The sequence below is a fragment of the Muntiacus reevesi genome, chromosome 6, assembly GCF_963930625.1.
Source record: "Muntiacus reevesi chromosome 6, mMunRee1.1, whole genome shotgun sequence".
Taxonomy (NCBI): domain Eukaryota; kingdom Metazoa; phylum Chordata; class Mammalia; order Artiodactyla; family Cervidae; genus Muntiacus; species Muntiacus reevesi.
This window is the reverse complement of record NC_089254.1, coordinates 31,241,326-31,268,962: the sequence shown is the minus strand read 5'-3', so window position 1 is coordinate 31,268,962 and position 27,637 is coordinate 31,241,326. Positions and strand designations below refer to the sequence as shown.

General features: G+C 41.7%; 1 protein-coding gene across 3 annotated transcripts in view; it reads right to left on the bottom strand.

The window, feature by feature from the left end:
* ABCB1 (ATP binding cassette subfamily B member 1) overlaps nucleotides 1-27,637 on the bottom strand; it is a 100,234-nt gene that overhangs the window by 31,400 nt on the left and 41,197 nt on the right. For all 3 annotated transcript variants that reach the window (XM_065938644.1, XM_065938641.1, XM_065938642.1), the window contains 12 exons: nucleotides 18,327-18,498; nucleotides 17,183-17,296; nucleotides 16,929-17,039; nucleotides 16,715-16,840; nucleotides 16,405-16,608; nucleotides 15,367-15,537; nucleotides 13,227-13,388; nucleotides 12,008-12,184; nucleotides 11,325-11,471; nucleotides 10,770-10,877; nucleotides 7,516-7,593; nucleotides 4,865-4,948 (listed from right to left, as the gene is read on the bottom strand). In XM_065938644.1, coding sequence (XP_065794716.1) covers nucleotides 4,865-4,948; nucleotides 7,516-7,593; nucleotides 10,770-10,877; nucleotides 11,325-11,471; nucleotides 12,008-12,184; nucleotides 13,227-13,388; nucleotides 15,367-15,537; nucleotides 16,405-16,608; nucleotides 16,715-16,840; nucleotides 16,929-17,039; nucleotides 17,183-17,296; nucleotides 18,327-18,498 — 1,654 coding nt within the window. The remainder of the gene's footprint in view (nucleotides 1-4,864; nucleotides 4,949-7,515; nucleotides 7,594-10,769; nucleotides 10,878-11,324; nucleotides 11,472-12,007; nucleotides 12,185-13,226; nucleotides 13,389-15,366; nucleotides 15,538-16,404; nucleotides 16,609-16,714; nucleotides 16,841-16,928; nucleotides 17,040-17,182; nucleotides 17,297-18,326; nucleotides 18,499-27,637) is intronic.

The following is a 27,637-nucleotide window of genomic DNA, read 5'->3' as shown; positions in this document are numbered from 1 at the left end:
ACTCTCCAAATTTCCTCTGCCTGAGTGGGGCCATTCTCAGGGAAAGATTAATGATGGAGACCAGTCTAGAATGGTCATTTCCACCTCTGGGATCCTGGTCAATATATTCCCAACCCCAAAATGACTGGATACACTGAATAATAACCAAAGCTTCTGGCGGCCCTGAGTTTTAAGACAGAATTCTTTCCAAGCCCCCTGCCTCAATGTCAACCTTCTGAAATCATTTGAAACTTATGTTGGTAAACACCTAATCAGTAACTAGGGGGAAACAGTATTAAAAAACTACCAATAGCTCTATAATTAAATTCCTTATCAAGGAATTGCACCAGGTCTGCAAAAAACAGCATATATAACAGAACATTTATTTTTTATCTGATGCCATCACTGAACTTACATAAAGGTAGATTCAGCCATATCTGGCATAAGTCAGAGTGGAGTGGCCTTTCAAATCAGCTATGTATTTGTACATTTTCAATTTCAAAGTCAAGGATTATAATCTGAAAAGAGTCTCTGGCGCAGGCAAGATGGAGACTGTTCCTTTTTCAGTATCTACCAGCCCTACTCAGAACTCATTTCCCACAGCACCCAACTGAAAGAAGCACCCAGAACATCCCCCAAGTTCACAGCAAATGACTCCAGTATCTAAGCTTCCATACACATAAATGTTTCACTGAGGATGGCAGCCAAGGCCACAGAAATAAGTAAAATGGATCAAAGATGCTTCTTTAATGTACATGAAAGATGATGCAAAAAACCTAGAACCTTAAGCTGGTGCGGAAGTAAGCCCCTTGGCATAGTGTGATTAAATGCTTCTGGTGACACTGCACTGGTTACTGTTCTTTATTCTAATGACACATTCACTGTCCCAATATCTATTTCTCATACAGAAAAAGTCTCCAGAACACTCCATGGGAGAGCATAGATTACTAGAAGCCAGAAACTTTTCATTTCAACAATGAGGAGGAGGGTAGGTAACATTCTAAAGCCAGAGCCCAAGAGTGAAGCGAAGTTAGGACAAAAATGCTTTAATATCTGAAACTCACAAAGTCTCTCCTCAAAATCTCTCCACCCCACTAGGCTATCACATTCTTCTACCCACCTTTTCCTATTCCTCTCTCTCCTGTTATTTATTTCCTCCTCAGAGTACCATCGTATCACTTGAAACCCAATTTTAAAATATGTGAGTTTACTAGGGAAAAAAAAGCCTATTTCCCGAACCTCCTTTTGAAATTAAGAACATTTCATCTTTCTCTCATCCCCTTCTCCAGAAATTTTTTTCTAAAATATAGTTTCTTTAGACTTTTGCTGCTGCTGCTAAGTCACTTCAGTCATGTCCGACTCTGTGCGACCCCACAGACGGCAGCCCACCAGGCTCCCCCGTCCTGGGGTTCTCCAGGCAAGAACACTGGAGTCAGTGGCCATTTCCTTCTCCAATGCAGGAAAATGAAAAGTAAAAGTGAAGTCTTCTGACTTCTATATGGTTCTTATTTCTTTTTTTCTCAAAATTCCAACCCTTTTATGAAAATTAAACAGCCCACCATTTCATAGGCAAATATTGAGATTTTTGAAAGAAAATAAAAGTTTTCTTCTGATTTATGATTAGCAGGATTAAGCAAGCTACTTACTCAAAAATATCAATACATCAGAGAAAATCATTGATGGTGAAGTTAAACATGAAAAAATTAGATAAACACTATCACTAACTATCTACACACAGATTTGAGTTTGCCCTGTTTTATGTGGCAATGATTTTTGACAGCATTGCTTGCCTAACATATTTATATATTATAAATTATATACTTATATATTATATAACTATATTATATATTATATACTTATATATATTATAAGATATACTACTTCCTACTGTAAAATAGATACACACATGTATATGTATATACGTATTCTGTATTCAAGCATGCTCAGTCTTGTCCAATTCTTTGCAATCCCATGGACTATAGCCCGACGGGTTCCTCTTTCCATGGACTTTTCCAGGCAAGAAAATTGGAGTGGGCTGCCATTTCCTCCTCCAATGGATCTTCCCGATCCAGGGATCGAACCCGTATCCCTTGCATCTCCTACACAGAAGGCAGATTCTTTGCCACTTGGGCCACCTGGGGAGCCCCATGCGTGTCTGTATGTGTGTACATTTGTAACCACACATATCCACCATCATAAGCAGTTGGTGGCATGGAGGGGATTCAACTGTTCTCTCTCAGTCAATTTGTGACAACAGCTATATTTTATTTTGAAAGTTATGGGTATTTGCATTTATGAAATTTTAGTCTTTTCTTTTTTCCAACTGGAAGATAACTGCTTCACAATGTTGTGCTCATTTCTACTCTACAATGTGAATCAGCTATCACCTTATGCTAGCTTAAATTAAAAATAAAATAGAGTAATACTTTACATCTTCTTCCACCTACCACCCCATTTCCCTGCCCCACTGACCAGAAAGTCTTATGATGAGTTGTCCAACTGTGTCCTATTCCTCTTTCCCTCTTTGTCTTAAACTCATTCCCATCAGACTTTCATTCCCGTCACACCATGGAAACAGGTCTTGTCTGAACCATGAGCACTTCCACGTGGCTACAGCACTGTACAATGTATGCTTGTCTTGCATGCTTATCAGCAGGATTTGAGACCCTAGACCGCTCTCTCCTTAAAATGCTTCCTCATGTTGTTCTAGGATACTGCCCATCTCCCTCAACAGCCAAGAATTCTTGCTCTTCTTCACTGGGTCATCTTCGTAGCAGTGCTCACACTAGTCTCTTTTCTCTATCCACCCTTGCTCCCTTGGCTATCTCCTCCTGACTCGTGGCTTTAAAAGCCACCCACGGGCTGAAAAATCTCCTAATGTTTATCTCCAGACGTCTATGCTAACCTCCAGGCTTGCAAACCTATTTGCCATTAGGATGTTTCCCATCTACTGTGGGCATCTCACATGCACCATGTCCCAAACATAACTCTTTTCACAGGTACCCTGGTTCCATTAAAAAGTAATTCCATTTCTTCAGTTGTGCAGATCCAAAATTTTGGAGTCATCCTTAAATCTCCTTTCTCGTATATCTCATAACCACATTCAGCCACTCAACAAATTCTGTTGGCTTTTTCTTCAAACTATATCCAATCTGATTTTGTCATCACGTTCTCTGTGACTATCCTAGTCTAAAACACTATCTTCCCTCCCCCTGGATTACTGCAACGATCCCCCTGCCTCTCCCTGGCCCCTTTAGCCTATCACACAGCAGTCTTCAAAAATTTCTGATCATGTACCTACTATGTTCAAAGCTCTACAATGCTTTTTTCAGATATGCTGTTGATCTCAGCTTATGACATTTCCTTTCACTCCTTTTCTTCCCAGTCACACTATCTTTCTCACTGTTGTAGGACCAGTTGTGGAAATAGAGGCTCCAGGAGCCTCAGGGGCTTTGCCCTTGCTGATCCTTCTGCTAGAGAACACGCCACTCTAGACACCCACAGGGCCGGCATCTTTCCGTCCTTCACGCCTCTTGAGTCCGTCACCACATCACTGAGACTGAGGCCGTCCTTCCCTACCGTGCCCTAACGGCGTGCCCTGCAGCTGTTTCTCTCACAGCACTTACGGCAACCTGACAGCCTGTGAGGACTTCATAAGGGCACGATTGCTGTCTGTCTAGGAAGTTCAAAGTTATCTCAAGTGATGTTTACCTTCTGTTCTGTTAGACTCTGTACAGTTGGACCCAGACCTCAATTTCTGTTGATGTGTTTGCTTTAAGCAGAGATCTGTATTAAAATAACAAAGCCTAACATTTCATTGTGATTTTATAACTCTGTATGTGCTTCCACATTCATAACTGAATTTATTCTTACAGAAGCCCCATGTATCAGTTAGAAGAAATGTAATCACAGTACTCTTACAGAAAGATTAAAAGCTAAAGACTGATATGGTTCAAGGGAGGTAAAGCCACGGCAGAGATCACATGCTTCCCCCGCCCAAATTCCACATCATCCTGTAGATTTTTCTCATAAACAGACCAGGTGGCGCTGGTGGTAAAGAACCTGCCTGCCAACGCAGGAGACATAAGAGATGTGAGTTCAATCCCTGGGTCAGGAAGATCCTCTGGGGGAGGGCACGGAAACCACTCAGTATTCTTGCCTGGAGAATCCTCATGGACAGAGGAGCCTGGCGGGCTACAGTCCATAGGGTCGCAAAGACTCAGACACGACTGAAGCAACTTAGCTTCACACATGGTGCAGTTAAGGAAGAAACTGTCTCTTTACCCACCAATCAAAACCTGCTGGCTTAATAGTTTCTAGTTATATTAATTACAGAGGTTCATGCAGTAGCAGAATTTAAGCTTTATAGTCTGATAGAATTGTTCCTTTTACCCTTGTTTTAATTTTTTCATACTCTTTTCATTTCTTTCAACCTTTGTCCAGATATTCTTCCCTCCCCTCTGAATTCAGTGCCCCTAAACTTTCTTATAGCAACCACACACACTTTTTTTCAGTAGCAATTACAATTTTCTGGGGATTTGCAAAGCATTAAAACAAACTGAAAAGATTAAAAAAAAAAAAAAAAGACTGGGCTTGCATGATACACTGATATTTTAAATAATTATCCTTCTACATGTATTTAGATAATAGCGTAAGACGGAAAATAACAAAACAAAGCTCAAAAGTTATCACTGTTATAGTGATACAGCAAATGATATTTAAACAGATAGTATTTTTTCCGTAAGGCACATGATATATTGCATAGGTTAAAGGTTTGACATTTTCTAAATGATGATGAGAATTAACTGTAGAGAGAGAATTAGTTTCATGCTCAAATTCTAAATGGCCCATTAGGACAATCACAGCAGAACGGAGGCTGTCATACCCCTTTAACTTGAGCGGCGTCATTGGCAAGTCTGGTCGTCAATGCTCCCGTGGTGTTTTTAGGGTCATCGAACCAGCTCACATCCTGTGGCAGAGAAACTGATTTCATTATCTTAAAGCCTGACGAATGAGACTTTCAGCTCAAGAGCACTGACACGGTGTCCTTATTCTCCTACATTAAGCACTCAGGACTTGACACTGAATAGATAAGAAAGGGACTTAATAAAGTCATAAAGAGATCATTTCACAAAAAAAGTTTTTTGAGTGCCTGCTCTGTTCCAAACATAATTGCTACGTGTTGGACCTATTCAACACTGAACAAAAATGACAGAGTTCCTGCTTTCCTGAAGCCCAGATTCCAGGGACAGAAGCCACAAATTAACATACACCATGCCAAGGGGTAATACATGCTAGGAAGAAAACCAGAATGGGGTGAGAAGGAAAAAGAGTGGGGGGAGGCAGCATGCTATAGATCCGGGAGGTGAGAGAGAAGGCCTTGCTCAGGGGACATTTGAGCAGAGACCTGAGTACAGACAGGGATGAGCGTATCTGCACAAGGAAGGAACAGCATGTGCAAAAGCCCCGAGGCAGAGGCATTTTTGATCTGCTCACATACAAGCAAGAAAGCGTAAAGGTCGTCACCAGCCTTAAAAGCACCTCCATGTAAACGTATGAGGTGAAGCTCTAGGAGACGAGGTCTGGGGAGGTCGTGGGGGCACAGAGTTTGTGACTTTATTGGCAAATGCAAAGATTCCAGATTTGGGGAATTCCCTGGTGGTCCAGTGGCTAGGACTCCACGCTTTCACTGCTGAGGGTCCAGATTCAATCCCTGGTCAGGGAACTAAGACCCTACAAGCTGTATCACACGGACAAAAAAAAAACAAACCCAGATTTTACCCTGAGAGATATGGGCAGCTTTCAGCAGCTTTTAAGCAGAGGGATGTGATTTAACTTTTATCTTGGAAGAATGCTTCTGGTTCTTGGCCAATGAACCTAGCGGAGACGGGTTAGGAGGCTGTTGTAATGTCGGACAAAGAAGAGGGGACAAGGACAACTCCTGGGACTTTAACCTGAGCAACTGGCAGAATGGAGGTGCCATTTATTGATATTGGGGAGATCTAGGTAAGGAGTAAGCCCTTTGGCGAAGGGTGGGAGGGGTATCCAAAGCTCAGTTTTGGAGACATTTGGTGTGAAATTCTTAACAGACATTTAAAGAGAGAAATAAAAAAAACAGCTGACTATGGTTTATGGCCAAATAACTGAATTGGGTTTTAAAAAAAAAAATCAACCAAAGAAATCTAGATTAAAGTTTAATATTCTACATAAAACAGAATTTTCTTTATAAAACCACTTACACTTTTAAATACAAAAATACTAAAAATATTGTGAGTTTGAAGTCTCAATTTGTGTCTGTTACAAAAATAACAAGGTCCTAAGAAGTTATCTCAACTGTGATTTGCAGTTAAAGCAGCATTTATCAAATATTCAAGAAAAAACTAATTATAATGCATTATAATTTATTATAGTGCATATCCACTTGCTTTTTTAAAACTGTTAAGTGCTTAAGTGTCTCCCCCATTGGAACATAACTGCCATATATACAGGCACCACTCTGACTTGAAGACCTTTACAACACCTAGTATTATGCCTTGTAACCAGAAGGCGCTTAATGCATGATGGCCGGACTGAATAATTTGTGGAGAGGGTATGACACAAATCCTCAACTCAGCTTCCAAAGTATAAGGGGCCTAGGAGTTGGCCTACGGCCTGGCAGGGGAATGGGGAATTTAGCCCTGGGTCCAGGCCCTGAGTCTAAATCAGATCTGTTATAAAAAACTGTCTGACTGAAAACCCTGACAAGAGGCCCTACACCAAACAGGGCTCTCTCACTCACTGGACTTGGTCCTGGCTGTCAGTCCCAAGCCAGCAATCCCCATGATCATGTCTTGGTTTTAAGTGGCAGGGGGTCACCATGCTTATGAGCCAGGGTTCAAATCCCTCCCCATGCTCCCAGATATATCTGAGGCATTCTTCTGAAGCATCACTGTACCAGTGATTTTAAAATGGAAAGTTACAAAGTCACAGGTAAAATGTGCGTGACTGTTAAAGACACCTTCCCCTTTGAACTGATCCGCTTTGAGTGACACGTCTGGACCCCCCCTCCCCCTTCCCCTAAGAAAGCATTCACAGCCATGTGTTGTCAGGGTCTGGAAGGTGCCCGGCGTGAGACCTGAGTCATTATCGGCTGTGACACCGCAGCCTGAATGAGTCTATCAGTCAAGCCCCAGCAAAGAACCCAAGCAGCAGGAAGTGGCCACGGGGACGCCTTTGATCTGGGGAGAGAAAGGGTTCAGAGGGCACTTCTTGGCAGGAATAAACACGAGCATCATGCGTCTCCCGGGGAGAGAGGGAAGGAAAGAGAGGAAAGGGATGTGGGGGCACGGAAGATCGCTTCCATCTCCTCTGCCTACAGCTGCTGCGACGGAGGGTGCAGGTGAACCTGCCGTGGAGACGCCACCTGTCTGGCGGGCACCCCGGCCCCGCGCGCATCCCCAGCAGAGCACCCAGGGGCTCCCTCTGTCACCCGACAGCAAGCCCGCCGCCCCCCCACAGGGCACAGGGCGCCCTCCCGCGCACCGCCCCGACACACACCTGTCTCAGCATGGACCTGAACACCATGTACCGCAGCCGCCTGGTGAGGATCTCTCCCGCCTTGCCGAACGTGAAGCCCTGTGAAGACAGACACGCCACAGGGGCTGGGACGGGGCAGGGACCTGGCCGCCGATGACGCCACAGGAAAGGGCCTTGGGGTCAGTGCCGAGGCGGGACACCGAAGTCAGAAAGCCCGATTTCAGGGCTTGGCGGCTCTGCTTCTCAAACAGCATACCATGCGCGTGGCCACACCACCAGCAGGGGTGGGAGGATCTGGTTTTGAAATCGACGCTGCTGCTCCCCAGCCAGCGGGTGGGCCCATCGCGGACCTACAGGCAAGTGGTTCTTCTGTCTCCCTCCCCACTCCCGCTCCTCTCTCTCAGGAACCAGGGTCTGTCCCTCAGGAAGCTGGGGAGTTCTTCCCAAGGCACGGGGAATTCGACTCTAACCCAGGGGTTTATATTATGAATCACCCCAAGCAGGAAATTTCTGAGAGTGAATGGGGGGTGGGGGGATGGTAGGCACTGGTGACAGTTACACGAGACCTGAGGTGCAACCTGGAAAAACAGGAATCTGCAGCCGCTCCAGCCATAAAAGATGCAGAGAACAAAGATATCAAATTCTTTGTTTCCAAGTTAAAAGAAAAGCCAAAGTCTAGGAGAGAAATAGGTTGGAAAGGAAGGCTTACTGGAGAGAGAGTTTTCTGCACAGATCTCCCCCTTTCCCCAACGATATGACCTGGCAGGAGAGAAGAGTAAGGTGTGACTGTATGGCCATGCTGGGCCACATCTGGGGAGGAAGGGGGACAGACCCTCGTCCGGGAGCTTGGGGATATACAGGGCCAGACTGAGGCACTGCGTCGCTTTCGGTCTGGAGCTCCAGGAAGGGGAAGTTCACACAAGGAGCCTGCCACACAATGGCCCAGGGAGAGTAGAGTGGAAATGTCTGGATGGTGCATTAGAAGAAGGGAAGCCCTAGGAAGAGCCCAGAGTCTCCTGCAGCATCTGAGACATGACAGAAGGCAACCGTAGCTCCTCCACACTCACAGGTGGGAGGCTGGACATCGAGAGAGAGAGAGGGGGGGGGGGGTGGAGACAGAGAGACAGAGAGAGACAGAGACAGAGAGAGAGAGAAAAGAAACACGGGCAAAGAGCCCAAGTGAAGAGAAAGTGAACTCTCCCTCATGGTCCTGATCAAGGGGCACAGACAGGCGGGACCGTGTAACTGCAGGCCAGCAGCCCCTCTGGTCACCTGTGTGAAGCGGGGGTGGGGGGGCCACAGACCAGCGCCCCCACTCGGGGCTGCAATGCCGCGTACCCTCTCTGCTAATACACACCAAGCCAGGGACGGGGGGAGACAGAGACCCTGGATTAACTGAGCTGAAGCCTGCAGTTACCAAAACGACCAGATGGAGGTTTCCGCTTGCTAAACTGAATGAAACCTGAACTGTCCTGCCCACTATGAGAATACTACTCTTGTCATTTGGCTGAGAACTAGCCATTGATAAGTACGTCAGGAACATTATCTCTACAAGTCCTCAGGACAAACCTATAATTACCACTTTACAGAAGAAATGGAGGTTGAGGGGGGCTGGGAAGTGGCCAGAGGCTACAGTTCTAAGGCGGCAGACTTGGAATCTGATGTGCATCTAAGAGAACCTTAACCAGAATGAGCACCCAGAGCCTGGGCTGTAATCCCCTGGTGAGCTCCTTCCTTGCTTTTCTAAATGAGGGGCCAACACCATCTAACACCATGTTCTGACCCCACTGCTGGCACAGTGCAACCTCTGCACCTCTGAGGTCCTGAGTTCACAGCCTTTGTTCTCACCTGGGTTTGCCAGGCAAGTCAGGCTCCACTCGCCTGGGGATCACTGTGTGACCAAGGTACCGCCTTAACTGCCTTTGCGTCACCCACTCAGATTTCCAGCTCAAAGCCTATCCCGCTCCAAGCTCCTTAACCAACTGCACCCTCAGCAACCTCTACATTCTCCCAACTTCTCTGGCATTAATACTTGGTACGACAATCCTGTATACAAGTTAGAGTGTCACATTTGTTCTAGTATGATCAGATTCCCCAAAGAGACTTGAAGGACTCAGTAACAAAAGAGTCCAGGGTTTGGGATCTCCTATCATGTCCAGAAAAGTGTCCTGTCTATGCAAAATATATAAACATGCTCACACCATGCAAAATAAAGAGATCTATTAAGAGTTCTATCTTAAAAACTTACATGTGACTAACCACTCATTCTGGAGAAGGAAATGGCAACCCACTCCAGTATTCTTGCCTGGAGAACCCCAGGGACAGAGGAGCCTGGTGGGCTGCCATCTATAGGGTTGCACAGGGTCAGACACGACTGAAGCAACCTAGCAGCAACAGGAGCAGCAACCACTCATTCATTTAATAAGTGAATATGTTTATAATCATCTCACACATAACTAGGAATTTACCTCTTTTCATCATCAAGAGTCAGCTACCATTATCCCCATTTTAACAGATGAGGGAATTTGAGGCTTACACAGTTTAAGCTATTTACTTGCCGAAGGACACAAAATTAGGAACTGGTGCAACTCATACCTGACCCTACACCTAACACCAAAGCCCATACTGCCTTACCATGCGGAGCTTCTAGAGTGCTTAAACTCCTGGCAATTTCATTCCAGCCAAATGATCTGCAATCTGTAAAATCTGATACTTTACGTATGTTTACTACAGTTTTTGTTTGAAGACTGACATTCTTCCATCATTACAAAGGTTCCTTCTTCTTCAGGAAAAGAATGACAAACTCTTCAAATATTTTTAAAATCAGCATGACTGGCTTGTGGGGCTCTAAGGTTTGTCCTTGCTTTTAGAACACTGGGAGATACTCGAGTATCAGCACTGGATGGCAGTACTTACATATCCAAACATGTGTCCACAGCTCCCCTAGATCCCATTTTTAAGACCCCTGCTTTTACTTCTAATCATTGTGTTAGATCAGATACTCGCTGTTCCCTCTGACTTCATGAAGATTTCCAGTCAGGGGAGAAGGTGGGGAGAAGGAAGGAAGCAAGGGCTCCTTCCCTTGGGGTGTGAGAGGAAGCCAGAGGGAGAAAACACCTTTGATTTAAGTCAAGGACACTGACTGCTAAGAGCCCAGTGACTAGAGGAGCGACACTACTAAAAAGCAAATCACACAGATGTTTAATAAATTCCCCCAGCTGGGTAATGATACATTTCTCCAAATGGAAAAAAAAAGTGAAAATGTAGACACTTACCTGAAGGAAAAATGTAATAAAAGAAATAATTCCAAGGATTAGAAACAACAGTGAAAACAAGTTACTATTCTGTCGTTTGGTTTCATCATCCTCATCTCTGGTGAAAATCTGGCAAAAAAAAATATTTAAAGGGTTTTCAGTACCACTGAAGAAATCATTCAAAGTCTGACCCATTTTACATCTAGTTATAGTATTTGGGGTCAAGAGGGCCTTAGCATGTGGAGGTCAGGCAGGCTTCCCTAAGGCCAGACTTAAATGGGGCAGTATTGTGAGGGACAGGTCGGGGGGCGGGACAGTTGCCTGGTCAGTGCCATGGGCTGTCTTCCAGGGTCTCATTCCCAGGGCCCGAGGACAGAAACCAACTGACACGACAAAGGGAGTTTTGAAAAATCAGTTTTCCTATCACAAATAAAACTTCCACTCCTACATCTTCGAGCTGCTAGATGAAGGTGCAATGCATGGTTTTGTGGCTTTTATATAAATTTACATATACAAACAGTTCATTCTTTAGTCAGAACTCACAGGTAAGTCCCCGAAATGAACATAAACACTTACTCCTATAATCCTTGAAAATATGACTGAGAATGCTGGTTGCAGACCTCCATTTATAATGGCGCAAAATACACCAATCACAAAATAAGGCCATTCAGTTATATTCAGCTTCAGAATCCTCCAAAAGGAAACTGGAGGTACACTTTCATCCTGGAGAACACAAAATATTACAACAAACTAGTTAGGAAAATAACTGATCTTAATGGATTAAACTGATGTACAGTTCTTCTGTATGCACAACAATTTTTAAACAAATATATCTTATTCCTACTTCCTTATCCATTGTTGGCTACGTAACTTTTTTCAAAGAGTGCTGACAGATTCTGTTACATTGTGCCTTCATTTTTAAAGAAATACAGGATGAGTCCATAAATATTTAAGTCTCACCTGACATCTGCAATGTGACAAGCATATTTTTAAGGATGAAAGAACAAAAATGTTTGTATTTGAAGACCCACTATAATCTCTTTACATTATAAGCTCTAAATCTAAAATTCTTATCCTATAAATTATCATTCATAAATTCCACCTTAGAGTTAACATGCTGAGATCTGGGCCTGTGGACCAAGATAAGGGATAGGACAGGGAATTCTGGATAACCCTTTCTGGATAAACCTTTCTTGCTCCCATTCCTATCCCAGCCTTAGCCCACTGGTAAAGACATCAGTCTGCAGCCTCCTCTGTACCAAAGTTTCTTCTGTACTGAGCTTTCTGTCCTGGCTTTGGGATCCACGGATACTCCTGCGAGTTGATTTTCTTCTGATTAGACTGGATTTTGAATCTTGGGAGGACGTGTACAAGTCATCAACTTTACTTAGGGATTCACCAGGGGTATTTTCTAATTCAAGTTCATTTCCTTTTGTCTAGAATAAACAAGAAATATGCATAAGTTGGTTAGGCAGAGTTAACCAATGAAATCTAATCATTCAATAGCAGATATCAAGGAAAATGGTAATTTAAGTCCTTATGGGAAAGGATGAAGTGGAACTGCCATTTTTTTGGTGTGATTATATTTGAAAATTAAAACCATTAAATAAGGCTCCCCATAAACTATGCAGAAACAACATGGCATCCATTCCAAGTATCTCATCTAGTAACCTCCTTTGTGTGAGTGTTTCTGGCTCAATCAGATTTGCTTTGGACCAGTGACATCGACACAAATAATGGTGCAAGTCATACTGTGAGACACAATGTTTTCAGTAGACATGTCCAAAAAAGTGATAGGTAAAGTTAGTTTTAATTATGTATTTTATCTAACCTTTAATGTATCTAAGATATTAGATTAACATGTAATGAGTCTAAAAACTTCTTGAGATAGCTTGCATTTTTCTTTGGACTCTGGTATGCATTTTCAACTTACAAACACTTCAGTTCAGGTTAACCACCACTAACGTGCTCAACAGCCGTGTGTGGCGAGCAGCTGCTAGAGCGGATACTGCCGCGGCTGCTGGTGAGTCGCTCAGTTGGGTCCTACTCTTTGTGCAACCCCATGGACTGTAACCTGCCAGGCTCCTCTGTCTGTGGAATTTTCCCAGCAAGAATACTGGAGTGGGTGCCATTTCCTTCTGCAGGGGAGCTTCCCCACCCGGGGATGGAGCCCACGTCTCTTGCCTGGCAGGCAGACTCTTTACCACTGAGCCACCTGCGAAGCCCGTACTAGGGTGGATATCTCACGTTTAAGCCTTTTTAACTTCACCTTTCTCTATCCTTCTTCATTTCTCTCCTTTCAAGAGGGGAAAAAAAATATCTAAAACCTGGTGTGATCCTCAATCCCCCTGCTTCCCACCCAAGAATTTTTTCCCTCTTCTCAAGATAATCAATAGTAACATTTATTTATAGCACCAAATACAGCAAAATCAGCTCATGCCTGAGATACTGGAGGAAACTGCTAGAGTCAGACTATACCTGCATTGTGACAAGTTTGAAGTAAATGCCTCTCTTCCCCATGAGCTCATCATGACTGCCTTTCTCCACAATGACTCCATCATCAAGACCCGCGATGACATCAGCATTACGAACCGTGGACAGACGATGTGCTATCACAATGGTGGTCCGGCCTTCCCTGGCCTAAAGGGAGAAAAAGCTCATTTTTGAATACATGAAGGATTATATGAAAAAAATTCAGTAATTCAATGTATATTTACTGACTACCAATGCCCCGGACACTGCAAAACTGTGTAAGCTATATGAGGCAGTCTCTGGCTTCAGTACATGTATTGTTAATGGCTTAATATGATGTTTTAATAAGTGTAAACACAAATATGACAGTCTCATATTAATACTATGTAATCCTCTAAGATTTTACTCAATCTCTACTAGCCTAAGTTTATGTAATAATCAAGGGCTCATACCGAGGTAAAACACTCGACAGCCCAGGAATCAGTAAATTGGAGCAGATACAGGCCCGCTGCTATCCCGAGCAAGCCAGCCAGCACCAAGTCCCCCTGGAAGTCACCCTGTGCTCCCTCACAGACATATGGATGACCAAGACAAACAATAAATGTGAGGCAACAAATGCCAGACTTCAGCATCACACTGATCTGAAGTCAAATCTTAGTTCTGCTCTATATGAATTCCAGGATCTCATACAAGTCTTTAAACCAGTGTGAGGTTCAACTTATTCACATATCAAATGGGGATATTAATACAATGCTACCTTCTGGAGTGGTTGTGATATACAATAATGCACAGGTAGCACTGTGATGTACACAGTAAGTGCTTAATAAATGATGCTTATTTCCAGGGAGAAGCATTATAGAAAAAACTAAGGAGTTAAGTAAATGTCTTAAACACCCAAGGCCAGATAACCAGCACGTGTCTGAGATTTATTTAACCTTTGTAACTTTCCCAATGCTTATAATTTTTCTTATTCATATTTCTCTCCAGGAACTAGCAATAAAATTCTCAGAATAAGCTACCAAGAAGAGGTATAAGGAACCGTATGAAAAAGAGAAGTGAGAAAAAGTCTAGGAAGAGAAAAAAATGCACATCAGAAAAATTAGGTGGAAATAACTAGAAAGCAGAGAAGACAGTGGATCAATTCTTTGGATGTTTTCAAAGGATGAGATGTGGAATGCTCCCTCTAAAATGTGCATTAAAAGGAAAAGGTATTTTTAAATGCAACCTTTCTAAATTCATTTTATTAATAATTTAATACATGGTAACATGGTAGAATAGAAAGAAAACAGATAAGCAAAGTGAAGAGGGAAAAGCAGACTCAATCGCATCTCCATCTATTTTGGTCCACAAAATTGTCAGGGACCTTTTTTCTTTTTCCTTTCTCAACAATCTGTTATGCACTCTGACAGGATGTTTAGAGAAACAGAGTTGTTTTGTTATTGGAAGAGGGAGAGAGTTGGGGCAGAAATGAGTTCATCTTCTAATTCTACTGGGAGCACTTCAACTCAGAGCACTTATGAGTGAGAAGGCTTCCGCGTGCCGTGTCCTCACGGAGCGAGCCTCGCTGTCTCAGACACCAGAGACCAAGCGCACAGTGACTCGCAAGGCACACGCATCACGTCCATCCGGTGAGTCACACGGACTCAGGCACTGCAGGAAGGTCGACCTCTGCTGATGGTCAAGGATATTTCATTTCATTCCCAGCGTCATCAACTCTCTGGCACGCTCCTGAAGATAAGAGGTCTCTCATTTCCCATTGTCTCTGATAGGCATCTGACCTCTTGAGAACCGATGTAAACTTTCCTCGTGTTGACAAGAGTAAGAACTCATAAAACCTAAGTATCAGGGTTATCTCTAAGGCTAAGTTTTTACAATCACAACGAAGATCAACTTTCATCTGAGTCTATATTTCTAATTGTTTAACTTAAAAAAAATGTGCAAGTATCTTTTAATGAAAGTTTTTTCATCTCTACCTAAAGATATACTAGAGAAATAGAAGTTATACAGATCCAGAGAGGCCTGATGGTTCTAATAGCTTAAAGAATTACTTTAGGAGAGATTTCTCTAAAAATAATATTAAGAAGAATTAACAATGGAATGCTCTTATGCTTATAAACCAGCTAGGATTGAACGGAGGTTCACCCACCTTATCCAGGGCCGCCTGAACCACCGCTTCACTCTCCGTGTCCAGCGCTGAGGTGGCCTCGTCCAGCAGCAGGATCTTGGGGTTGCGAACCAGGGCCCGGGCAATGGCGATTCTCTGCTTCTGTCCACCGCTCAGCTGGGCTCCTCTCTCTCCAACCAGGGTGTCAAATTTCTACAACACCGAGAACACAGGAGGATGAAACAACGGAATAAGCAATCTCAGCTCAGATTTGTAAGATGGGAAGTAATCCTATAAACAACCCAAACCTCACAGGCATATGGTCCAGTTGTGTGTGTGTGTGTGTGTGTGTGAAGTCGCTTCAGTTGTGTCGAACTCTGCGACTCTGTGGACTGAGGCCGCCAGGCTCCTCTGTCCATGGAATTCACCAGGCAAGAATACTGGAGTGGGTTGCCGTGCCCTCCTCCATGGATCTTCCCAACCCAGGGATCGAATCTTATCTCTCTTGCATTAACAGGTGAGTTCTTTACTATTGGCACCACCTGGGAGGCCTCAAAAATTGGCAATAATCAACCTTAATAAAAAAAAAAAAAAATGTCAGGGCTTCCCTCGTGGTCCAGTGGTTAAGAATCTTCCTTGCAATGCAGGAGACACCTGTTTGAACGCTGCTCCAGAAAGATCCCACATGCCAAGGAGCAACTAACACCATGAGCCACAACTACGGAGCCTGTGCTCCAGAGTCCAGAGCCCCAGAGCCCTGGGTGCCTAGAGCCCGTGCTCTGCAACAAGAGAAGCCGCCACACTGAGACGCCCGCACCCGCAACTAGAGCAGCCCCTGCTCCCCGCAGCTAGAGAAACCCGGCTGGCAGCAAAGACGACCCAGAGTAGTCAAAAAATAAGTAAATATTCTTAAAAAGTATGTCTACTACTAGTTGATGCTACTAGAGCTTTAAAATCTGGAGTCATCTTGATTTGCCACCTTGAGAAGTTCCTCCAGTTTATATTCCTTTCCTGACTTCTGATGCATCAGGCCAGCATGCCATAACTCTCCAAGCACAACAAAGATGGAGAAGGACTTACATTAGGCAGTTTCATGATAAAGTCATAGGCGTTGGCTTCCTTCACAGCTTTCTGAATCTCATCCATGGTGACATCTTCACGGCCATAGCGAATGTTCTCGGCTATCGTGGTGGCAAACAGCACAGGCTCCTGACTCACCACCCCGATAATCTCCCGCAGATACCTTACATTGATGGTCCTGATATCCTGTCCGTCGATACTGACCTAAAATAAAAAGGAGCTGTGATATGCACGTAGCGCAGATTTGTGCCGTGCGATCTGCTGAGCTAAGTCAGTGCTGCAGCATCTGGTTGAACAGGAGTCCTCTCACCATGCCCTCCGTGGGGTCATACAGCCTCTGCATCAGCTGGACGGTGGTGCTCTTCCCACAGCCGCTGTTCCCAACTAGGGCCACCGTCTGCCCACTCCCTACCTTCAGGTTGAGGCCCTTCAAGATCTATGAGAATGAACGAGAAATAAACTTAAAACTGCAGATTTCAGGACTACATATATCGTTGAATTGTCGAGTAATCATTTCATTGTACCTTAACTTCACTTCGAGATGGGTAATGGAAGTGAACATTTCTGAATTCCAGATTTCCTTTAATATTGTCGGGTTTGTGCCCAGTCTTCGAATAACTGTCAATGCTTGGTTTCTAAACAGAATAAAATGTCAGAAGGTTATGGCAACTACTAGGTTACAATAAATACTTTCAATTACATTTGTGGAGAGCTGAATAAAAGTGATAAAGAAATGGACTGTTTTAGACAGATAGATAAATGGCCAGCCCAGACTTACATTATCAATGATTTTGAAGACTTCATAAGCTGCTCCTCTTGCGTTTGCAAATGCCTCAATGTTTGGAGATGCCTGTCCAATACTAAAAGCTCCAATTAATACAGAAAAGAAGACCTGAGGAATGTGAAGTAAAAGCATCGAGTTACTTAGTACTTAGTATGCTTTTTTCATACTTTTAACATCACTAGTTAAATTTTTACATGGCAAGATAACACATGAATACTGACTATTAAAACTATTTTAAAATTGAAGTACTCTTCAGTTGAGAATGCTGAATTCATCTTACTGGATCCGTGAAATAATAAATTCTATATGACTGGAATACTTTCATATGTCTTCAGAGGCCAAGAATTTTGGGTTAGAGCATCAGCGGGGTATAGTGGAGATAAACCCTATCATGAGAGTCAGAAGCCTGAGGTCTGAATCCTGGATTAAGCACTAAATGGCCATAAGTCTTCAGGTGATTCTCCGACAGTCTGGACTTCAATTTATTTGCAAAAAAACAGACAAGATTCTGTTTTCCCTACCAAACAATCTTAGTGTTGTATCAAGTAGAACAGTACATAGGAAAATATTTTGTAAATGATAAAGCACACATTCTCCATCAGATGGAATCTTTTTATCCCCCTCCACCACAGTCTATCCTTTTTGAAGTCTGATGAACAGATTTTTTTTTTTTCATTTTGCCCAAATCAGTTTCTTATTGTACATTTGACACTGTTTCTCTACAGGTGTTAAACAGGGCTAAAGTCACTGTTCATTTCTTTCTAAATCACACATTAGTTATATTATCCATCAACTTACAGTGAAGAAATTTTGCTAACTGTTTCTATATTCACTTTCTCGATTAGTCCTTACAACAACACTAAAAGTTATGGCATCTTACTCCTGTCATTTCCATTTTGCGGAAGACGTAACAGAGTCTTCAAAGGTCTAGGTGGCTGAACCAAATCATACAGTCAGTAAGTGGCACAGCCAGAATTTGAATCAAATCAGCCTGATATCAAATCCCAGGCTCTCACTCACTCTTCTTGGCCATTATTTAATAGTTATTCAAAAATATATTCTCTAACAGTCAAACCAACACCACTAAATTTCATTGACATTTTAAAGGTGATTCATCTCTTAATATAACATCACTTACCGTGAGCACTTGTCCAATGGAATATTCTCTTGAGAGGACCAAGGAGGTCCCATACCAGAATGCCAGGGCATAGGATGCATAGATCAACAGAAAAGCAGCACCCATAGAGATGTTGGCCGTGATAGCTTTCTTTATTCCAATTCTCTTGGCTTCTTCCAAATTTTTGTTGTACCTGGGAGAAGTAACAAATTATCACACATGCTTGTAAAATCTTACAAAATGCTGTCAATACAGCATGATGGTTGTTGAGTACTCAAGACGCACCAAGGCCTCTGATGGGCGCTTCGCATGTATTTTCTCCCTTTGTCCACAGGTTGACCCTATGGTGTTAGTACTATTTTAATCTCTTCTTGTAGAAAAGGAAACTGAGGCCTTATGGAAATTAAGTAATCTGTGGAGGCATGTTCTAAAAGCACCTTCTCTGGCCTTAGCAATACTGAACTAAAAGAAGTAATACTTAGCAAACTTACAGCACTTGCACTGTTTCATATATAAGACAAAACACAAGCTATGAAAACACTTGTGTTTTCCCTTTAAAATCTGCATGCATTTGAAATGCATTAATAAAATGAAGATATAATGCTAGAAAGTCCTCAATACAGATGTTTGTGGAGATGTGGACCTAGAGACTGTCATACAAAGCAAAATAAGTCAGAAGAAAACAAATATCATATATTAACACAAATATGGAATCTAGAAAAACAGTACAGATGATCTTATTTGCAAAACAGAAATAAAGACACAGACGTAGATAACAAACATATAGACACCAAGCGGGGGAAGAGATGGGGTGGGATGAATTCGGAGGTTTGGACGGACACATATACAACTACTGATCCGATGCATAAGACAGACAACTAATGAGGACAGGCAACTCTGCTCACTGCTCTGTGGTGACCTAAAGGGGAAAGAAATTCAAAAAAGAGAGGAAATGAGGGGGGTGGGGGGGTGTCTGTGTGTGTCTATGTCTGATTCTCTTTGCTGTATGACAGAAACTAGCACAACATTATAAAACAACTATACTCCAATAAAAATTAATTTAAAACAAAGAAAGTACTCAGTACAAGTAAGTCCTTGAAGCGTCTGCACATCAAGGATGGAGGCAGTTTGCTCCCTGTCCTGCCTCCCTCCGGACCTGCTGGAAGGACCATGTGAGAAAAACACATGTGTAGGAGCAATCTGAGCGCTCTGAATTGCCATCTAAGACTTTTTACATGTAAATAATCTGTGTCCTTTGCTAAGTCCTGTCCGACTCTTTGCAACCCTAAGGACTGTAGCCCGCCAGGCTCCTCTGTCCACAGGGTTTCCCAGGCAAGAATACTGGAGTGGGTTGCCGTGCCCTCCTCCAGGGGATCTTCCTGACCCAGGGACCGAACTCAGGTCCCCTGGATTGCAGGCAGATTCTTTACTATATGAGCCACCAGAGAAGCACCCATGAATAATTCTTACAGCAAATACAGGGCATTACACAAAAGAGGGCAAAGCCAAGGAAGCAAACAAAAACCGAAGCAATGTTGGAGACCACTGATAGACATTTCCCCTCATTCTAACCACTTAACATAACTTGAGCACTTTTTAAACCCTGGGGAAGTGGTTAATTTCTGATATTCAAGTTAAAGGAGATAGATACATAGCAGACTGTTCCGCTTAAGAACAGCAATATGGAGGTAAGGGGATCAGACTTAAAGAAAAAGAAGGATCTTTGCAGATACAGAACCATGGTTAAACTATCAGAGAGAGAACAGATTGTAACTGAGCCTTAAATCTGTCCTTATTCTCTTAATACAACTCCCTACAGGACGTCAGAACATTGCCTTGCTGAAAGAGGAGCTCATAATTGCTGAAATGAAAGAATTTATTTCTAATAGGATGTATTTTGAGTTCTTTGATCCATAAACACATGATGGTATAAACATTATACAGTTTTATATTAATTTTTTTGGAGTATTTGTTCCATTTGTTAGAACGTACAAGCAGAGGCCAAGCCCTGCTCAGGTATGAGCACGTATTCTTTCACACCCTCATGACATTTAAAACTACTTCAACAATAACCAATTACCAAACCATGGAAAGGCCCAATGAAATTTACATGATTACTTCCTAAAGAGTAAATTTAAACAGAATTTTATAATGATAAAATGGTAAAACATTATTAAAGTTTCTCCCTCCAAAAAATGTAAATCAACTAGCCAGTTATAACCCTTGACTAGAAAATTATTTTTGAGAAATGTGCTTCAATGGTTGAATATACATGTCTCCCACTTTATGAGCTGATGTGATGTGAAAGTACCACTAGGCATAAATTGCACATGATTACATTTAAGGAACTTTAATGCTTTTGACACACACTTTGCTTTGCCTTTATGTCAGTTCTTGCTTACCGAGACTAACGTAGAAATCACTGTGATATGCTGTGTCCCAAGCAGCCAGAGGAAACTTTTGCACAGGAAGAAGCAACAAGGAAGAAAATCACTTAGATGCCAGAAAAGATAAATGAAAAAAAGAAGGGGGTAAGGAAGGAGGAGAAGCAAACACTACTCCTTTTGCATAGGCTTTTTGATTAGTTTGTCAACAAAACTGTCACATGTACAAAATCAGATATTAAAATCATCAATTCATTAAAAACTCTAGTATCGAAATGGTAAAGTAGGATTTCCTAAAAGGGGTCAAAGTTACATAACAAAACACTGACAATTAGAAAAAACTATTCTTCTTGAGTAATATGAACACATTTATCAATGACGCAAATAGCCACCTATGAGAGCAAGGAAAAATTTCTGCTGTGCGTGTGTGTGTTAGTCACTCAGCTGTGACCAACACTCTGCAACCCCATGGACTGTAGCCCACCAGGCTCCTCTGTCCATGGGATTCTCCAGGAAAGAATACTGCTGTGGATAGCTACTCCCTTCTCCAGGGGATCTTCCTGACCCAGGGATCAAACCCAGGTCCCCTGCATTCCAAGCAAATTCTTTACTGTCTGATCCACCAGGGAAGCCCCATTGTATACTACTGAATTAAATTCACTTTAAATTCTGAGAGAATTTGAGAGATCCTACTATACCTAGATAGCATATTAAAAAGCAGAGACACTCCTTTGACAACAAAGGTCCATCTAGTCAAGGCTATGGTTTTTCCAGTGGTCATGTATGGATGTGAAAGCTGGACTGTGAAGCTGAGCGCTGAAAAATTGATGCTTTTGAACTGTGGAGTTGGAGAAGACTCTTGAGAGTCCCTTGGACTACAAGGAGATCCAACCAGTCCATCCTAAAGGAGATCAGTCCTGGGTGTTCATTGGAGGGACTGATGCTGAAGCTGAAACTCCAATACTTTGGCCACCTCATGCGAAGAGTTGACTCACTGGAAAAGAACCTGATGCTGGGAGGGATTGAGGGCAGGAGGAGAAGGGGACGACAGAGGATGAGATGGCTTGATGGCATCACCGACTCAATGGACATGAGTTTGAGTAAACTCCGGGAGTTTGTGATGGACAGGGAGGCCTGGCGTGCTGCGATTCATGGGGTCACAAAGAGTCAGACATGACTGAGTGACTGAACTGACTGACTGACTATACCAGTTAATTTGAAGAGAAAATCAAAGTAAGACCTTAATTACCTGTCTATGTGGAAGCAGCAAAGGGAAGGGTAAGAACTAGAAGGAAAACTGAAGAATTATATTTGGTCTAAGAATAGCTTTAATAATTCTATTATTGCTATTGTTTTGTCACTAAGTCGTGTCTGACTCTTCTGCCATCCCATGGACTATAGTCCACCAGGCTCCTCTGTCCATCGGATTCTCCAGGCAAGAATACTGGAATGGGCTGCCATCTCCTTCTCCGGGGGATCTTCCTGACCCATGGATCAAACCTGTGTCTCTCACATTTCCTGAATTGGCAGGCGGATTCTTTACCACTGAGTCACCTGGGAAGACCCTTAATAATTTTACTTCCAAATTAAATCCCAAATCCAGGGACTTATCATCCTTCTCCTGGACCACTACAACAGTTTTCTGAGCAGTTCAAATTTTTGACAGCTCTCATCCATTCACCAGACCAAACAGAGAAACGATTTTAAAACATCAAGTAGACAGTCATTCCCTTGCTTAAACCCCTCAGCTGCTTCCCTGTACCCTTGGAGTTAATCCTGACTCCTTACCAGGACATGCAAGTCCCCACGTTCTGGCCCCCACCCACCCTCAACAGCCCCTCTTCACCTCAATCTCCGCTCACTCAACCGAGCTCCAGTCACACAAGCCTTAGGATACTTTCTGGAATATACCAAAGTCTCTGCCATCTCGGGAAACCTGGAAGACTCTTGTGTCCCTACCCTACTATAGCAGGCTTGTTCACTTCCCTCAAGTACCAGCCTCCAGGACACCTCACATATCCAACACGCTCGCCTTCCCTGACCACCATGGTTAAAGCAAACTTGTCCTGCTCACCCTCATCAGCACATTCTTTGATTCCTTCAAAACACGTTTAAACAATTCATGATTTAATTCATGCCTCTGATGATTTTTTTCTTCCTTCCTGCTCTCCTCCCTCCCTTCCTTCTCTTTTTTCCACCTCATTATTTTGACCAGGGATCATATGAGGGCAAAAAGGCAAAGATAAAAGTAGCATATCAAGCTGTCGAAAGACATATAGACTTCCTATAACTCATAGACTGAGGAAATCTGCTAATTCTTTTACAAGGTTCGCATCAACAGGAAAGATAAGTGTAGTGTTCTAAATACAAACTGATGAAACATTAGGATTTATCTGAAAACTGAAACAGAGGAATATGATTATGACCTGAAACTTCCTTTTCTTAGGTTTTTAACTGTTTAAAAAACTTTTACATTTACTTTTGGAATAATCATTATACGAAATAGTTAATAGAAACAGTTTTTCAAGGAAACTCTGATATGAATACCAAACAACATCACCTAATGCATAAGTAAAATTAAAATTGAATAAAATTCAGAAAAGTATTTCTGTCATATTCTGGAGGGTTTAACATAATTATATCCACATTTTGAGAAAACATTTCTAAATTTTCATTTTGTTTAACAGACAATTGATTTTTAAGCTTCTTGATGTTAAAAAAAATATCCAGTGAGGTCTACTTTGGTTTTGAAAGTTTATTATAATTTTTGAAGACCTGGTTACTTATTTGTATCAACTTAAAAAAAAAAAACACTGCTTAATTGAATCAGCTTAATACCAGAATTAAAACTCAGTAAGAATGCCAGCATTTAATACGTGAATAATGCTAGGATGTATAAAAAAATCAGCCTAAGCACTGATTAAAAAAGATATTTTTCTTTCTATTTTTTATTCAAAGATTGGAGAAGGAAATGGCAACCCACTCCAGTATTCTTGCCTGGAAAATTCCATGGACAGAGGAGCCTGGCAGGCTATAGTCCATGGGGTCGCAAAGAGTCGGACACGACTGGGCGACTTTCACTCACTGCCAATACACAAGTGAAAACCCAGAGTCTAGCACGGTGCTTGACATGCTGGATAAATTTGCCAAAAGAACTGAACGTTCAAGAAATGGCCAAGCTGGAGAGAACCTTAGGCCATCAGGTTGTAGTCTTGAGTCTACTCCTGATATTCACGAAAAACTAATTTCCAATAATTCCCAATTTTCCAGCGGACCTTGCAAAGACAGAGTCCAATAAACAACATCTTCTGAAGAAATAATTCTATGCATAAAGTGAATCTTTGAATATAACTGTGTAAGCCCATTTGCTTGTTAAAAAGTTGATCACTATCTTCTCTAAAAAACAAAACAAAAAACCTATATCTAATTTCTTCAGTTCACTCAGTTGTGTCCGACTCTTTGTGACCCCATGAACCGCAGCATGCCAGGCCTTCCTGTTCATTACCAACTCCTGGAGTCCACCCAAACCCATATCCATTGAGTCGGTGATGCCATCCAACCATCTCATCCTCTGTCATCCCCTTCTCCTCCTGCCCTCAATCTTTCCCAGCATCAGGGTCTAAAGAGTCAGCTCTCCGCATCAGGTGGCCAAAATATTGGAGTTTCAGCTTCAACATCAGTCCCTCCAATGAACACCCAGGACTGATCTCCATTCGGATGGACTGGCTGGATCTCCTTGCAGTCCAAGGGACTCTCAAGAGTCTTCTCCAACACCACAGTTCAAAAGCATCAATTCTTCGGCGCTCAGCTTCCTTTATAGTCCAACTATCACATCCATACATGACCACTGGAAAAACCATAGCCTTGACTACACGGACCTTTGTGGACAAAGTACTGTCTGTTTTTTAATATGCTATCTAGGTTGGTCACAACTTTCCTTCCAAGGAGTAAGCGTCTTTTAATTTCATGGCTGCAATCACCATCTAATTACTTAAATCTAATTACTTAGCTCACTCCATTAAAAAATACTTTCAATTCCTTTAAACTTTCAGTGAACCAAAATAAGATTTATCTAAGTTTTGAATATTGGACTTGACACCTTTCCCTCCTTACACCCAGGTTATACATCATAATAGTTTTTCATTGCTAATAATATCTTCTAAAATTATCATGTTCTTCAAATTTTGGATGCCATTAATCTAAGAAGTTTTATAATCGTGTTATCTTATGCAACATTAATAAACGAGTTTAACAGAACACTCCGTATACAGCAGGGACCCAAAAGGCTCCAGCCTCAATATAATAAGCGTGTGCACCATGGAAAGTGCCAGCAGGGGAACCTGCTTGTCTCAACCTTGACAACAGATGAAGGGTGGGGGGAAAAACATGTCCCCTGGGAACTGGAACCATAAAAGGCAATGCTTATACCGATCTGAAAAATACAAATTCACCAGTGTGGTTTAAAAACTCCTAGACCAAGAATATAATGTACATGGGCTCAGGTTAATAGTGCCCCCAGTGAGTGGCAGAAGCAAACACAAATCCTTCCTGCAAGAACTCAGCTTCTCAATCCAGACCCACAGCAACTGTAAGATGGCTCTGATTGTAGGATTTGTCTCAATTTCAGAGATGATGAATTGCAAGAGAAAAATGTGCATCCGAGAATTGACGGAATACTACACGTTCTCTAACTGTTCACTGCTGTCCACAGGAATGCCATTTTTACCCCTGAACTGTCATCAGGCACCCAGAGGCCTGTGCGTACGCTGTTGGTCTGCAGATCTTATTACAGTTACTGGGATTGCTGTGTAGACAATCATATACTCTATACAGAATGACAGTTTTGCTTTTTGTTTACCAACCTAATAACTTTTCTTTTTTATTATTATTATTCTTACTCTTACGTTTTCCTTAATTTTATTATCTTGTACCAGTACAACCCTAAATAGAAATGAGGCTAGTAGACATATTTGTCTCATTATTTTAAAGGAATGCTATTAACATTTCACCATTTAATAAAATTTCCTGTAGGTATCTGGTATATCCTCTATTAAATTAAGAAAGTTTTTGTCATGAATCATTTGTAATTAATACTTTTACCTCATCCATCAAAACAAAATGTCTTTCTTCCAGTCTACTAGTGTGGTTAATTATATTAATGGATTTCCTAACTTAAATCATCTTTGCACTTATGGGATCAAGCCATCAGGTTCAGAAATTATTTTAATTCGATGATAGTTTTCACATTGATTCATTTAGCAAATAATTTATCTAGACTTTCTGCATCTATGTTTTAGATGAAACTGTTTTATAATTTTCCTTTCTCATGTACCTGCTATCTTATTATGATAATCAAGGTTATACTAGCCTCATAAAATGAACTCACAACTTCATATATATATGTTTTTCTCATTCTCTCAAACAATATCTGTTAGATGGGGTTATCTCTTTCATGAAGTTTTGGTAAAATCTGTCTGGAAAATCATCTGGACCTGGTGGTTTTTGCATGTTTATGTGTGTACATATATGAAAGGCAAAAGATGGAGATTTTAAACTAGATCCAATTCCTTTAATGATTATGGTTCTACTCAAGTTTTCGTCTTAAGTGAGAATTTTAACCTATATTTTTCTGGGACATCATCTATCTCATCAGGGATTTTTAATTATTGGTATAAAACTGTAATTCTTTTTTTTTTTAAACTATAATTCTTAAAATACATTTTTAAAAATCTGTAGCAACGTTTTTCCTTGTTCTCTTTCATTTTGTTCCTGATTAAACCTTCAAAATACTATTTCATTATTTATCTATATTTTCGTAAAAATTAATGATTTTTTGTTAACACTTTGCTTCTTTATCTTTATTTTCTATTAAAATGTTTTTGCTCTTAATCCTTTACCCTTCTTATACTTCCTTTTCTCTGTTATTCTTTTTCCAACTTCTTAATTTAGCTGCTTAGTTCACAAATTTTCAGCAATTTTTAAATTTCTTCTACCAAACACCCTAGTGCTACCACTAGACTCAGTTTCATTTTTAATGTGAAACCCTCAGCTTTAGGAAGAGACAGCTCCCTGGTCCTCAGAGTATTTATTATAAATTCAAACTCTAGCAGCACCTGAGGGTGAGGCTTGCAATTTTGATTTCTACGGAGAGATGCTTTCCCTTGGCGCAATAACTAGGCAGAATCAGATAAGATTTGTCACCCCATGTTGGTAAACAGATTCTTTTTCTGATACACCTCTCCATTGAGAAAAACTGGAAATGAACGCCAAGTTCAAAATTTCATTCTGTGTCTACTCAGACATTTACTCAGAAAGTACTTTGTTGAATAAACTCTTGAAACAGTACCCCCCATGATTCTAACGGAGTATTTAACTTCCCCAAACAATATTTACCCCAACTGGTACATTAGATATGTTGTTGACCTGTGGTTGTTTGCATCTGTCCCCTACCCCTTGCCAGAATTTAAGCTCCAAGAGAACAGGGGCTTCATTTGACTGGTTATTTCCCATTTTTTAGTCAGACTCATGTTAAGGCAAAAGCAAAAACCTTAGCAAAAAATGAGATAGAGCACAGATATTGCTTTCCTCTGAACCATGATAGGTACAGAGCCATCACAAACTCTCTCAGAGGATATCTTTATGGGTATGAAATATATCATATGAGAAAAGTATACTCCAAACACAGTATGTACAGTTTAAAGAATATACAGTGAGCACTCCTGTAAGCACAGCTGAGGTCACGAAATGAAACAAGGTCAGAATCAAGATGCCCCTGCCATGTGCCCCACGTTTATCACCAACCCCTTACCTCCCCCAGAAGTAACCATTATTTTCACTTAATGACCCCATCCATCTACCACAAAATACTCATTCTTAGAAAATCAAGAATTAACTTGATGGCGAAAAATTATCATCAGAGATATTAAATATGTTTCAGCCTTAAGAAAC